The sequence below is a fragment of the Semicossyphus pulcher genome, unplaced genomic scaffold (assembly GCF_022749685.1).
Source record: "Semicossyphus pulcher isolate SPU_LCO1_2020_fin unplaced genomic scaffold, fSemPul1.0.p SCAF_19, whole genome shotgun sequence".
NCBI lineage: Eukaryota > Metazoa > Chordata > Actinopteri > Labriformes > Labridae > Semicossyphus > Semicossyphus pulcher.
The window spans coordinates 5,281,529-5,296,901 of record NW_027211692.1 but is presented as its reverse complement, the minus strand read 5'-3'; the positions used below and the strand labels follow the sequence as shown (position 1 = coordinate 5,296,901).

The 15,373-nt window shown below is 46.6% G+C and overlaps 1 protein-coding gene across 2 annotated transcripts in view; it reads left to right on the top strand.

Moving 5' to 3' along the window:
• Positions 1-15,373, top strand: part of nectin1b (nectin cell adhesion molecule 1b) — a 157,303-nt gene that overhangs the window by 55,734 nt on the left and 86,196 nt on the right. For both annotated transcript variants that reach the window (XM_069668218.1, XM_069668220.1), the window contains exon 5: positions 2,348-2,499. In XM_069668218.1, coding sequence (XP_069524319.1) covers positions 2,348-2,499 — 152 coding nt within the window. The remainder of the gene's footprint in view (positions 1-2,347; positions 2,500-15,373) is intronic.

Genomic DNA, 15,373 nt, shown 5'->3' with positions numbered 1-15,373 from the left:
CTTAACAGACATTTATTTAAATGGAAATCTTGGAGATTATCACTTTAATGTTTTCTTTGTTTAATGTGCCTGTGCACACACTCTCCCTCTACAATACATTTTCAGTGACTCACAGATATGAAACCCTCTGAATAAAACAGCAGTTTTATTGTTATTACTGCATTTTTCACCTCAAACTCTCATTACTAATATCGACTAAAGGCCGCCGTACGTGCACTGTTGGGTCAGTAGCTGTGCATGGTTACTCAATGCTCCTTTTAAATGATAGTAAAGTCAGGTTTATTCTACACGAGAATCACTGCCGGATGGAGAACAGACACGTCTTCCACCTCAGAGGCTGAAAAGCTTCTGCCCCTTTCATCTAACATAAGCAGTCAGCGAGTAGTGCTAATGTTGTCTGCGGCTCTCAAAGAATGGAGCCCCACATTAAACATTAAACATGAATGTAAGACACTTTGAGGCCAGCGAAACAGATGGACGTTTGATTAAAGACATCGTCCTTTATTGCTGCTTATTAGCTACTTTGAAGTCCAGAGAGAGACGCCTTTATTTCTACATTTAATGAATATTAAATCTCTTCTGATCATGTGGATTCTCGTATTTTTAGACCCCATTATAAATACATATAACGTATCACATCCCGGCCTTTAAGCTTGGCAGTATGCTTTCTGCCTCCTCCACACCATCATGCAGTTTATAGTAGAATCAGGAAGCTGCTTTGATGTGTAGTGTTCTTGAGTCCCCTCACTCATCCCTCCACACACCCACATCTGCGTTCACACATCACACACACACACGCATGCACGCACGCGAGCAGGCCAGCCGCTCACCAAAGAAACTGCATCACTCTCGAGCTGTTTGTTAGTCTTTCATTCCGCTGGCCCTCGGGCTCCACGCGCACACGTACACACACTCTGATGTCTCGTACAAATGCAGACATGGCGACGGGATCTGTGGTGAATCGCAGTTTGCCAGCCTTTCATTTCTGCAGCAAATCAATTGGGCTTTGCAGGACTCAGCATTTGATGGCAGCTCGCAAGGTAACCGATTATTGAATCGTGACATACTGTACGGAGGCTTGTTTGCAGCTCCATCGCCAGAGTGGCACGTGAGAAGCAGCTCCACCAGAGCTCTGTCTGTTACCGTTGCTCTGAACTCTTTGTTACTCAGGAAAGAAAAATACTACTTTTTAAACGTGGCTGAAAATCTGCTGCACAAGAAAAGCTTGTCACCACATGTGGATGTTCTGTTTCTAAGTAGCGCTTTATGATCGATTAATTAACAAATTGCTCGTCACTGAGTCTTTGAAGAGCCTGTTTAGTGCAGCTCAAGTGCTTGATGTGTGGCCATTGTTAGCGTGAGACCTAATTTTGTCGCGTCTCCGTAATGTCATTTAGTTTTTCTCTCTGTGTGATAAATGGAGCTTCACATTGTTTTTAATGCCTTTGCACAACAGTGAATCTTAAAGTGCCTCTGCCACAGTAATGAGGGAGGGTCTCTGCAGCGTGTTGTTTAAAGAAACCAAAACTGCCACCGCAGTCACACCGCAGAGCTCCTTAATATTATCCGTCATGTTCATGGCTCGACTTAGACCCTTTCAGAGCAGCTGATGAGGCCGATCGAGGGAACAGGAAGCGGCTAATTGTCTCGAAACTTGATACCTGCTTCAGCCTCCAGGCGACATAAAAAGGGTCCAGATAATAGAATGGAGGTTTGGTGTGCTCACGATCCGTGACCTCAAAGTGTGCTGACCTGATCAAAGGACAGGAGCAGGCCTGAACGCGGCGGAGATAGCCAAGCATGAAGACAAACACCCCGGGCAGGAGAATCAGGCTCCAGTTCTCATTGACAGCCCAGCGTTTGGTAGATTCTGTATTTATCGCTTGATCAGCTGCCTCTCTCGACAGCTCCCCCGAGTTTTGAGTTCAGCCATGTGAGCTGTGCTGTAGTTGAGGAAATAAGCCCCCTCTCGCTGCCCCCTCCTCCTCCGAGCTCTGTCTGTTTTGTTTTCCACATGCCAAAAAGCCCTGTGTCCTCAGGCATCAGCTATGTCTTACCTGTTCTGGCCTGCTGGGATTCCCTGTCCTCATAATTTTGTTTGGACTTGATGGATGATGGCTGAAATATAGTGCTGTCAAATATTCCCGGTATTTATCTCAGCCCGACACACACATGCAGGTTTGCTTGGCACTAGAGACTGTATTTTTCATGCGCTTTGAATTGCTCTGCCGCTCCTGGGAGAGGAATTTCTTTTTTTTTTCCTGCTGTGGTCTGGTGTAATTCAGCCTCTTTATGGTGTCTGTAATATTGCCCCTCTCTCTCCCTCTCTCTCTCTCCCTCACCACAGCTTGAACGGCTCCCTGCCCACTAATGTGGAGATCAAGAACAACACCCTGTTCTTCAAGGGACCCGTGACCTACGACCTGGCCGGCACGTACGTGTGCGACGCCACCAACGGCATCGGGTCTCGCACGGGCATCGTGGACGTCAACATCACAGGTAGGTTTGACGAAGGCGCTCGTTTCCGTTCTCTGGCTCTTCAGTAACTCTGGCATGGCTCGCATCGATACAGCACCCTGCTGAGGGTTTTGTCAGGCAGCATCAGACCCCCATCCGTCGCTATAAAGATAAATATCCATGCACGTGCACAGACTGGCTTATTGTAGCAGATTTCATATGTGCATTCAGTGCAGCTCCCACCTGCCCCGGCTGTGCGGCTCCCTGCTGCACCTTGTGGCAGGTTAGACAAAAAAAAAAAACCCTCTGTGTTTGTGTATCACAGCTTCACGCACACAGTGTGAGAACGCAACAGCCGCCCCCTCCCACCCTGCCCTGCCTCGCATCCAGGCACATGTGTGGGAGCGATATAAAGCAGGCCTATTATCAGCGCTTAAAATAACATCAAGGAAAAATGGGGGTTTGAGGTGAGGGTGCTGTATTGATCATAGTTTGCTCGCATCACGCTCACATTTCTCCAAACAGCCTCTTCTGTAGTCGAGCTCTGCGTTCGCTCTTTTGTCTCTTCTGTCTTCTGGGGAAAACAAAATGCTGAACAAAACTGACTCAGTTCCCTTTGCCTTGCACATAATTGTTGGCACACACGCACTGTGGTTCCTCTGGGTTGTTATCCATAGGAGACGATATTTTGCTACACTATAGACGAGATCTCACTCGGCTTTATGTGCCACAGAAGTGGGAGCCTTTGTGTATTGGTCCCAGCTGTGCGTGTGTGGTATTGGGAGACTGTCACAGTTTTGCTCTGGTCGGACTGGAAAGACTTTTTCCCTCTGCTCTTTGTGCCGCCTGGTTTCTGGGAAGCGGGGGTGTTCTAACTCGCATTGCTTTGCATGTTGACTCATGTTGTGTCTCTGGGAACGCTGCGCTTGGTGTGAAGTGAACAGCTGTGCCTTACAGTATCAGTGCATACCTTCCTGCTTCCTCTCTTTCGACTGTGAGGGTAAGGCTGGGACGCAAGCAGCTCCGTAGGATGTGATGTCATTACCTGCATTGTGAGAAGATGCCCATCCTAAGCAGGCGGGATGGTAGTGGAATAATGCAAATCTCTGAGGAGCGTGAGCAGCTCTTATCAGACAGGAGAGTGAGGACGTAATGTACCGTCAGGAAAGCAGCCGCTCGGCTCGTGCTGCACAGTTGTGATCCGGAGCGATTGTGCTGTTTGGCATAAAGTGCTGCAGAAAAGCAAAACAAAGGCGCCAAAGTCATTTTCTATTTCTGCTTTTTCATTGATTGCTTAAATTAACAAACCTCATCGCTCTCGTCCCTATAGTCTTTCTGTTTATCCTCATCATTTGTTCGTTTAATTTTATTCAGCGAGTGAGGAGAACAATGCGTGGGTACATAATGTGAGTGCATTCAGCCTCTATTCGTCTGCAGACTAAATTTAAATCACACTATTTTTATCTGTTAGTTTTTTTTCCCCCTTACAGTTTGAGACCTGCGCAGGTTTGCGATTGTTCAGAAGCAGGTTATAGGAAATGTAACGATCGATCCCGAGGCTGTGAAAACAATCTGGGCTCTCAGCGGGAGGAACTTGTTACTTCCGCTCAATTCGAATGTTTACAATAATTACTGCACTTAATCGTTACAAGTCGCTGAGAGACCTGTGATTACCCATTAATGCCAAGATTTTACACTTGACAGCTTGTCATTGTGTCCTTTGGGTGGAGGAAGTTGCTTTTTGGAGATACACTGCGTACCGCCACGCGAACACACATCCTGAATATTGAATGCTACACGGTGCCTGGTGGTCTGTTTGTATCCTCTGTAGTAATAAGCTGCCTGGATTCGAGCTGCGAGTGTTGATTTATACTGTTGGATGGCAAAAGTCTTGAATTTCTGTTTAGGATGCTCTCCCAAAGGGTCCCGTACAAGCCTTAAAAGCATGTTGCCAGTTCCCATAGTAACAGTGACAAGTAAAAGGGAGAGGAGCCAGCCTCCGCTCCTAAAGCTCAGCTCAGAGCGCCGGCTCCAACATGGCGCCCAGTCAAGCTCACAAACAGCCACAGTTTAGTGAGTAGTGTGAACAAACAGGGACTGAGCTGCCGTGCCCTTGTGTGTCATGCAGGTGCAACATGGATCCCTTACACAGGATCATACGATGCTGCTGCTGCTGTCTGCTCTTTGCTGATGTTGTGAAATGTTAGCCTGCTGCTGTCTCTAATGTGGCCCTGTCAGCGTTATCTCTCACACCTCCACAGAACGTCATTAAGCTTCCAGGATACACGTGAAGGAAATCTTTCTGTTTTAAATACGTGTTTGTGCGTCGGCCTGAGGTATCGGCTGTGATGACGCCAATGGAGACTGTTAGAGGTGAATCTTGCGGGGCGCACGCGGCGCTTCCTGTTCATTCTTTGAAGTGCTCCGTGCATCCTTGACATTGGCCGAGCATAATGACCCGGTGGTGGAGGTATAGCAGTATGCTGATGCTTCATTAACTTCAAAGAGCATCTTTGTGCCTCCCAGCAGCCTCAGACGGGCCGGGCTGAGACGAGGCAGGGGAGAGAGCCCACTGCTGGCTGCTGATCAAGGCTGCAGCAGCGGGCCTCAGTTATGCTAGCTAAGTGTTCTCTGCAGAGAAGAGAGGTGACCAGAGCTGCAGCACAACAGCTCACAGAGAAACCAGACTAGTGCAGAAATATGAGGAAGAAGTGATTCTTCTTCTTGGTAAGGGGCACTATTTGTTGATTTTAGGTGTTGAGGCACTCCAGAGGATTCTGTGTTTCTAGAGTCGATCAGTCAGACATCATAGCTGGCCTCCTTTAGCCTCCAGCAAACTGCATCAGAGCGACAACAAATGTGACACTTAAACAATCTACCATGCATTTCACACCAGAATTATGCAGCGTTCTGTCACTATGAAAAGCTAGATTTCTCCAAACGCACTACTACGAGCTGCATTATGCGTGCATTTGGCAGTAACGCTCTTTGTTTCCATTCTGAAGCTGATGTTTGGATTGACACAGCAATATACACCTGCCAGAGAGACGGCCCTGCTTCCTGTGTCAGGAAGATAAAATGTCCGTGACAACTTGTCTGTGGCGCAGAAAAGCTATTTTCTCACTCTGGGAAACAACACTGATGGAGCACTTAAGGAAAGCGCATTTTAATCAAGCTCCTCAGTTTTCACGGACAGATTTGTGGGAGCTGAATAACTGTCACCTGGGCAGATAGCGGGGCCACTGAGCACCTTGTTTCAATTAGTTTGGGGATAGTGTTTGCGTGGCGATTGCGTCGACTACGGTGAGTCACGTGGGCGGAGACGGTTTTCACCAAGGTGTTCAGCAGATATGGTGTCGCTTGTCACAATCTAATGAACCACTCTCCTGTTTTAATCAATCCTGGTGCTCGCAAAAAAAAAAGAGGTGAAAGAGGAAGTCTGAGGGAAACGAGGAGGAGATGGAGAGGAGGATCTATGGCAGCAGAGATGAGCTTCGCGTAATGAGTCCCTTCTCAGCGAATCGCCCTCTCATTCACATGCAGCTCAGAAACCTCCTGAGGGAAAGTTGTCAAGTCGTCAGATCAGATTAATCAGCAAATTATTTGCGAGCATCAAAGGCCGCGTTAAAAAAAAAAATAGAGACAATTAAAGTCCTTGAAATGAAAGTTATTTATGAAGATTCATTCGTCAGTCAGACAGTGACTCCATGTGAAATATCGCAGCTGAGGAGCCACAGGAAGAGGGCTGAATAATGTGGGTAAACCTCAAAGATCCTCCCCAACATAAGAGAGCACAATCAGCCTTTCATTAAGATAATCAGCTTTTCCACCATCGCGCTCTGTTTCTGCGCTCCAAACAAATCAATGCTGCCATTTAAAATTTCTTCCCAACACTTTCTGAAAGGGCGTCTTTGTCAGGATGGCCTTACAATTATGTCGTTACCGCCCATGAGAAAAGTCATACGTGTGCTCTTTTCTTAACGTGTGGGAAAGTTTCTCACCACTGAAATAATGTGTTTACTTTCTCCAGTAATCATCGGAACGTGATTAGATATTTTTCAACCTTGACTCTTCCACACAACAGCCCTAATCTGTGAGAGACGGGGGGGGCCGGGCGGAGTCAAAGACAATGCATAATTCCTGCCACATTAGCTGGATCAGCTGTGAAGGATAATATCAGATCAGCTCGGGGTCAGCCACCATGTGAACCTTTCAGTGATTCTACTTTCACCCTCCTTTGTCAGAGCGCTGGCACTGAGCTGCTTTGGAGAGCAGAGGTGCAGTCAACTCTGCTACAGGGCTTTTTACCAGGCGGGTTAAACTGGATGGAGTGAGAGCGCTCTCTTCAATTTAGCAAGAAAGCGCGAGGATGGATCCTTCTATAAGCACAGGCACCCGGCACCAACATCTGTTCACGCTCGCCTGAACAAGCAATAGCTCGCTCCCGTGTGGGAAAATGAAGTTCAGAGAGAAGAGGATGGCGAGGGGGGAAAAAACCTTAACCACATGGTGAAAATGAGCTGAATAAAACATAGACAGGCCAATGGAAACCTAAATAAATAACCGCATCGATGTGACTGGAGATGACGCTTCAGTGCGTCTGATTTGGGGAATTTAGCTGAAGAGGTAAAGTGGATTTGAGAAAGGGGCTCCCGGGCAAACAGACACGGGGAGCGGTGCGGAGGCAGAGGTGGAGGAGAGGGCAGGATGCTGTTTACAGGACTTTATGTAACAGCCTGTGTCAACTCCTGGTGCTCACTGCATGTCACTTTCTCCATCCTCCAGCTCCTGCAGCTCAATGATGAACAAAGTCACCCAGACACAGAGGAAGTGAGCGGGGCTGACAGTCTTTAAAAAAAAAGGCACCCATTTGGACTTTTTCACCGTTTAATTACCGATCACTCTTTATTCTTTTTTACTCCACACTAGCAGTGCGAGCAAATGAGGCCACTGCTGACAACATGAGCTGCGTCTATGTAATGATTCCAAATAGTGGCCACCAGGTTGGCAGGAAGCAGCAGCGGGTTGTTGGCAGATGCAGACGGAGCTTTCACAGCATAAATTAGAATTACCGAGCAGAAGAGATGTTCCTCTGAGTTGATAGAAGATGTTCTAATTGTCCTGAAAACTTATTACAGCTTAAAATGGGCACAAAACACACTTTTTACGATTTAATATCACAGGTGTCAAAATCCATGCAGCCATCACGAGACCTTCGAGAAACATTTATCCTCTCTAAGATCGACGTAAGATCTTTTTTCATGTGAGCCAGTGTCCTCAAATGACTGCCACATGTTCATACTCACTTGGATAAATAAGACACACCTCATTTTATTATAATATTTTTATGTAAAAATTTTATGCATGCACCGTCATGATCGCCTTTGCAGCCTCCACCCTTACAACAATCAACGTTACCGTAGGCTGCCAGCCACCGCTAGCTACCGCACCGGTAACATTTTTGAGTCACTGCTAATTTCTTTGAGGATTGAGTTAAGCTAACTTTTATTAAGATGGACTGTGAGGTTTTACAGAGTACCACATGGTTTAAAGATCCCATGAAAAAGACACTTCTCTACAGTCCCGCCTTTTGGCCCGCTCTGTCAAATTCCTCTCTCTCTGTGACTGATCGCCCATAGTCTGCACTCATGATTGATTCCTGACTGGCCTGTGTCAACAAGAAATACATCACATTACGGGAGTGATGATAACTTTTCACTGGACTTCAATGGTGGTTCTGATGGCCGCCCAGCCCAAAAACAATCTAAAACTGTTTTCAAAGCTTTCAAAGTAGTTTTATCTGCACAAATACTTGAAACTAGAAGTGGTTACATACAGATACTCATATTTGTAATGCTCCAAATGCAGCCTTAAATGCAGTATCTGTCAAAGCATTCATCAGCGGTTAATAGAGCCCCCAAACATCACCTTGTTTTTCTCTCCAAGAACAGCAACAATATAAACTGTGGCTGCCATTAGCAGCTACTCTTTTAGGCAAACAAGAACTGATTTCAGATCATTTTTCATTTTGGAAAAAACACGTTTATTTAGATTAAATTAATTTACATTAAAGACGAATGAAGCCACTAAAATACACATAAAAAAAGCAGTTTAATGTTAAAAATCTGTGTTTCTCTGACGATCTTTGGAGGCCGAGAATGTCAGGAGAGGCTCAGCTGGTTTTTAGGACATTACTACAGTGTAAGGAGTCAGGAGGACATACAGCATCTGGTTCAAATTATTAGTTGCAGTGGTATCAGAGGGGTACTCGGGATCGGCCAGTTCTCAAGTCTAGATGGATATTAAAAAACTGTAGGTTTTATTTAGGATGTAAAAAACTGTATCAGAACATCTCTACTTTAAACTTTAAACTTTTCTTCCATTAAAAACACCCCCCTTCCCTTTGCTCTCCTCCCCACAAACACCTGAAAACAGTAGCTAACAGTGGGTGTTGATGGCACGGTTTATTTTTATCAGCTGAGGAACAGGCATGTTCATGCTCTCCCTCCGTCACCGCCCGGTCTGTCGCTCCTCTCAACATGATAGCGCTTCGATCGCTCCGTGTGATAAAACTAGGGACACGGCGGCGAGAACATCCCCGAATGAAACAAATATCACACCATATATATAACTGACATGGAACAGCGGAGCCGCTCCACGCAGCCATTTGTCTCTTTCTTTTCACTGACAGAGACAAGAGACATTATGATGTCAGCTTTGCCGAGGCTCCCCCAGCAATGTGAAATTTGTTTGTCTTCGCTTGTCATGGTGGAGTGTGTCTCAATCTGAGCACTATAGCATATTGCTCTGTCGCTTTCTCACATCGGCGCCTGCATAATTCATGGATCCAAAGGCCACACATGTATGCCGTGTATGTCATTACGCCCTCACTTCTCGCTGTCAGGCAGGTTGAGGAGTGTTATCAGCGTCTTGGTCTCCTGCTCCCGCTGCCAGCTTCTCATCACCCTTGAACTTCCAGATCTTCAAACCGAAAAGGCTTTTGGTCTGCAGGCTGATCGAGCGACTTTCTAGCCCCCTCGTCCTCACTACAGGAGGGGCTGCTCGCTGCTCAGATCCTGCCAAGAATACACCTCATTATCCAAATGAGACATTAGCATGAGCCGCTCCCGTGCTCGCACACTAGGCCGCCCCATAAAGCCTCTGCTGTGCGGTGCTGTGCCAGGGAAAGCAGTGAGGGGGAAGACATTGTGGCTGCAGCTCTTTTTGCATAAAATGGAGGAGGAGGGGGGACGCTCAGTGGGTAAAGAGGTCTATTTTATTTGGAGAGGAAGAGATGGCTCGGCTGTGGGAGTGAAATGGGAATGTCACCAGGGGAGAGCATGTGAGAGCGGAGCAGCTGAGATCGTAGTGATTTATCTTAACATTTGTTTCTGCATGGCTTGCTGTTTCTGCTCTCCGGAGGATGTGCAGGGGAGAGGGATGTGGCAGACAGATGGAGCGGAGGGATTGGCTGAGCCCCTTCAGCCCAGCTCCGCTCCTCCTCCTCCTCCTCCTCGTCCGCACTGTCCACCCGTGTGGTGTTGGATCTGTCACGCCTCCCTGAGAGCCTGATGAAGTAGGTCAGACGCTGTCCCAGGGTCTGACCACTGGCTCCGGAGCCGCCGCTGATGCCGAGCGGTGATTCACTCATTACACACGCGCTCCTCCAAAATAACAACACAGAGACTAAAAACAACATCGGGAAAAAAAACAGAAGAGGAAAAGCTGAGGTTCGGATGGTGCGGTAAACAAACATCATCTGACCTCTCCTGGCTTAACGCGCACTAACATGCAGATTTGTTTGCTGCGTGTGCGTGCGCGCGCGCGCGTGTGTGTGTGTTGACCTAATAACTCATCCTTACAGCGCTTCCACTTAGCAGCACAGCCACATGCAGGCTAACAGGGAAATGTAGAGATGCATAAATAATGGTTCCTTATGAGCAAACATGCTTTTCAAAAGAGCATTGGTGTTTGGATGGCGGTGTAAATATTCATTGCTCATTAAAGGTGCATTAAGAATTATTATTACAAACAACGTAGCACTAAATGACCATTTTATATCTACCAGGACGCAGAAGGTGCTTCTTCTTCTTGAGTATTTTCCAATACTTTCAGCTCCGGTGTTGATGTGGACTCTGAAGTCATGCTTAAGGCTGCTTTGACGTTATTCCAGCTGTAAACCAGCACAAATATCATCCAGAGACTGTTGATGTTGTGAATCGTTGGTCACCAGCAGAGGCCCAAAAAAAACCCCCCTCAGAGATTACGTGCCGCTTCTGCTCCAGGGAGATGAAAACAAGAATCCGTCTCTGTTTTCCCTGACAGGACGACCCCGCGAGTCGCTGCATGTTCCCAACATGCCACAGATGATGTCACCGGTGTTTTGATGCCAGCATTTCACGGCGTTATCTCCGGCAGCACATCCCGTGCCTCTTATCTGTTTGCTTTTTTTTTTTTATAACAGGGGATTGAATTTGAATTAGTAGGCTGCAGGTTTTAGTGGTTTGAGAGGCGTTTACATTTGAAGCGAGTTCATGCGTCTGTAAAATCACCGATAGCAAAAGAAAATGTGTTGACAAACGGGAAGGAATGGTAGATATTTGGAAGAGAGAGTGCGAGAGGGTGAAAAAGAGCTTTGCCTCGGCTCCGGCTCCCCGGGCAGGATGTTAAAATCCTGTCAGTGATGAGCTTTTATTCGTTGTGGCAGCATTACATTTCCATGACTTCACAACCACTGGCGAATCCAGACAGAGGAGTAATGAGGATCGTTGGAAATCGCCGAATTAATGCATCTTCTGCGATTGTCCCCGCTCCCTCTCTCTCATTATGCCATTCTTTATTCGCGTTGTCACTCCCCCGCCCTCTCAAAGGCGCTCACTCCATCTTCTTTTTTTCTTCTCCTCGTTGCCACTCCTCCACCTTTTCGGAGCGGCCTTTTATTTTCTTTCATCCAGTGTTGTCTGCTGCTTGTTCCTCATTTAGTCGCATTAAAAGGCCACTCCCTGAAACACCCTTTGAAAATCATCTCTCATTTTCCCAACCCTGTCATAACAACCCGTCCAAGTGATTGCGCCAAGACTCAGGAATGTACCTGCTTTCTTCGTGTGCAGACTTGACTGGAGCACACCCAGAAACTCAACCTGCAGGACATGGTGTGATACAGTTTCTCTCTCTTTGAAGCCCCTCGTTCCTCTCCTTCCATATCCACCTCTCCTCTCTGCTGCAGGTCGTTTTGTACTGCAGCGTACATCAAACTGAAAAAACCCCGTCTCTGAATGTTTCTTGTTGTCTTCAACCACAAGTCTGGCCCTGATGTGTCATTTCCACAACCAGTTATCAGGCATTTTTCTTTTGGAGTGTTCAGCATTTGTTTCCCATTTGTCTAAAGACTCACAAATGACTCAGAGGGAAACACTCATCGAGTTATGAAGGAAGCGGATTTTGTCGCTTAGATGTTTGGAGGTTGTAAATCATCCACTCGATCGAGTCAGATGTGAGTGTTCAAAAACGTATGATTAATGCAACGTGAAATGTTGCAGTTGCAGCGCTTAAAGAGCTGCAGTGTTTCCTGCACCTGTATGAATCTATCATGCCTCTGGATTGAATTACGGCCTTTCATCGCAAATGTTGGCACCTATTAATCTCAATCGTTCATTTTAGCTGCTGCAACTCACTATCTGCATATTCCCAGAGTGGTGTTAATAGACGCTGCCTTTTGTTGCCTGGAACAGTGTCATGGCTGCTGTTTTGCTGCTTTGAGGTCTTTTTTATCTTCCTGTTGGCAGGTGCTGCCGGTAGCGATGGCGTGCCGGTGCAACGCCTCCTCCCTCCTCCGTGCTGTCAAACTCCCCTTCGATCCCCGACCATTCCAAATGTGTTTTATTATTAGTGCTCCTGTAATGTGATTAGCTCGCACCATAGCCACTCTAATTCCATATACTCACATTCACAGTGAGTGCACGGGCCGGGCTGCAGAAACACAGAAATATTTAGCCGTTTTGTTATCTCCCTGTATGCACAAGGCCGGTGGGCTGAATTGGAGGTGGTGTTGTGATGTGACCTTGTGGAAGGAAAAATACAGAGCTGGATAACACGGCGAGAACAGGCGGACTTATTTGCCAAAACACCTCTTTGGAAAATAAAGCAGTTTGTTCCTCAGCTGCACTAAAACGATCTGATGGGAGCTTCTCCTGGTGTTTCCGAGCTTCTTACCCTGCCTTTAAAACACCCCCATTACAGCGGCAGAGCCATCCGAACACCAGCTCTCCTCCCCTCCATTCCCTCTGTAGTAAAACATCTTAACAACTCCGTTAGAAACTCCTATTTCTTGTTTTCAGTGCTGCAGGTTTCAGTGTGCGCGCTGAAAGGCCACAAAAATACCTAAAAATTTACAGCTGCTTTCATGTCCACAGTTTGTACGGACTCTAACACATTCTTCTTCTTTAGTGTTGACATTTAAATTCTTCAAATACGGGTGTCGAAAGGTGCTGTCACTTGATCCTTTATAGAAATGGGGGTGATGGAGAGCACCTTTGAAGGCTCACTGCATCATCTTTTACTGCCTCTGTTGTGTAGTTGTAATGGCTCTGCCTTGTGTTTTTCACCCTCTGTGGTAAATGTGGAGCCTCAGAAGTGTAAGGGCAACAGCCGCCTAATTAAGACTGAACTAGAAGGGCAGTCGCAAAGTGCAGACGAACACAGAGGCCAATTGTCCTCTCCTCTCAGACATGCACGACTTTATGTGTCTGGACATGTTTCCAAGACTATAAGAAATTAATTTGAACACTTTTATTGCTCAGTGGTTTGCACATCTGTTCAGAAAAGTTGGTTCTTCCTCGGCCCGTGCTTCACTCCTCCAGCGAGTTAGATAAAATGTAGTTTTCTGTAATCCTGCTAACAAAGATACAGACAAAGGGCAGCGTAAACATAACCTCCTCGGAGGAGGTAATAAGAAGAGTGATGGGAGCGAGCGCAGGTCGCATCAGACGGAGGCAGTGAAAGGTAGAGGAGAGGATTACAGGAGAACCTTCTCCCTTTTCTCTTCCCTTCTCCTCCAGTCGGGTGGATTTTCACCCTCCTTGGACTTGTTGGGAGGATGTGTTCCCGAGCAGGGGTGACCTGGCTCTGCTCTCTCATTCATGTGTGTAATGAAGGCCTGTGTCTGAATAATCCCATTAGGTGGTCAGATTAAAACCTGAGCTGATATTTGAGACTGTGCCCGGCGCCGCTTTAGAAATTGGAGAGCTTTGCCGTCTGCTCTGGGAGAAAGGGTGCGGCGGAGGGAGCGGCGGAGGAGGGTGATGTGTTCGGGAGGTCCGTCCTTTTGGACTGATGGGCTGCCGTTGTCATTAAAGGAGGGAGGGAAGCTTCAGCGGCTTCTTTACTGAGACCGACAGCATCCTATATGCTGAGGATCTGCAGGGATCTGCCATTTCATATAACAAGACGTTCTAATGGAGAGTAATGGTTCTGATTTAACAGTTTAGGCCACTCGTTTAAAAATAATTTTCTGCTGATGAGGAGAATTTTCCCTTTTTTGTTTGTCAGGATGAGGAGCGAACAGGTCGTCAGATTTGATGCTTTTTGCAGTGATTTGACTTCATTTGGATTAAATATCTCCAAGGAACGTTCAGGCTCAACAAAAACCCTCATTTTCTGTAAATGAAGTTTTTTTTTGGCTTTTGCCTTTATTACATCGGACAGCTGAAGAGAGACAGGAAGTGGAGGATGACATGCACCAAATGATCGGCACACTGGGAGGCGAGCCTGCGATCAGTGCGTCAGGGACTGTAGCCTCTTATGGGGCGCCTGCTCTACCAACTGAGCTGAACCAGCACCCCTGTAAAGGTTTTGTCAATATTAAGTTAACTGTATTAAATACAGTAGTTTCTTTTTTATGTAGATACTAATCTCTATTTACATCTACATTTCTATGTAGTATCTGTAGGCAGTCCGAGTAATATTGACCAATCACGTATCAGCAGGCTGCGGCGTATCTCCGTGTGGAGAGCAAAAGCAGGCGGAGCGTAATCCGTCATAATGGCAAGCCGGCTCCCATCAGCGTGATCTGGCGACGCTTTAGCTTCTTATTAATCTCTATAAACAGACATCTGCATGCTAACAGCTAACAGTCTGCTCTAGATCGAAAATTCAACTTGAGATAAATTCCCTTGTCACGAAAGCTGTTCAGTGTTCAGATTTCCCGACCTCCTTGAATGCATCAGAAATGATCGATCCGACCTCCGTCCAGCAAACTTCTCCTTTTAAAAGTAGTTTTCTTCTCCTCTTGAGGACAGACCTGACAAAGTAAAGTAAAGGTAAGACCCGTAAATTAAAGTCAGTCACTTTTTCACACTCACTCGTTTTCTGTAAACACTGCAGCACACGGAAAAGGAAGTCGCTACACGCCCGGCATGTTCACCGTTGAGCCTTGAGGCTATATTGTTCGAGATTGTGGAGATACTGGTGCAACCATGTTACCGCCTATTTGTTTCCTTAACATTGTAGCAGCCCTCAGTGCCGACACGTCTCCACCGATGACGTGTTACTTTTGAGCTTTGACATGTTTTTTTAATGTAAATGAATTTAAATCTGCATCAAAATCCAACAACATAGACCGCACCAATCAGCTGAATAATAGACCAGATCTTGTCTCTCAGAGGTCACCTGATAAACATCATTAAGATCTATACTCACCAGATTTACTGGGCAGGAACAGTAAAGAAGCACTAAATCCTTCCTGCATCTCAGCTGACCTTCCTTGTTGCATACAGCACATGATGTAGGAGTGTGTGGTTTGACCTGCGTGAACAGGAAGCTCCCTCCTTTCTTCCTCGCCCCGTCTTCTCCGCAGTCCTCTCCCACACCATTTGTTTGGTGGATGCTGTAACTCTTTGTTGTCTTCCCTTCTCTTATC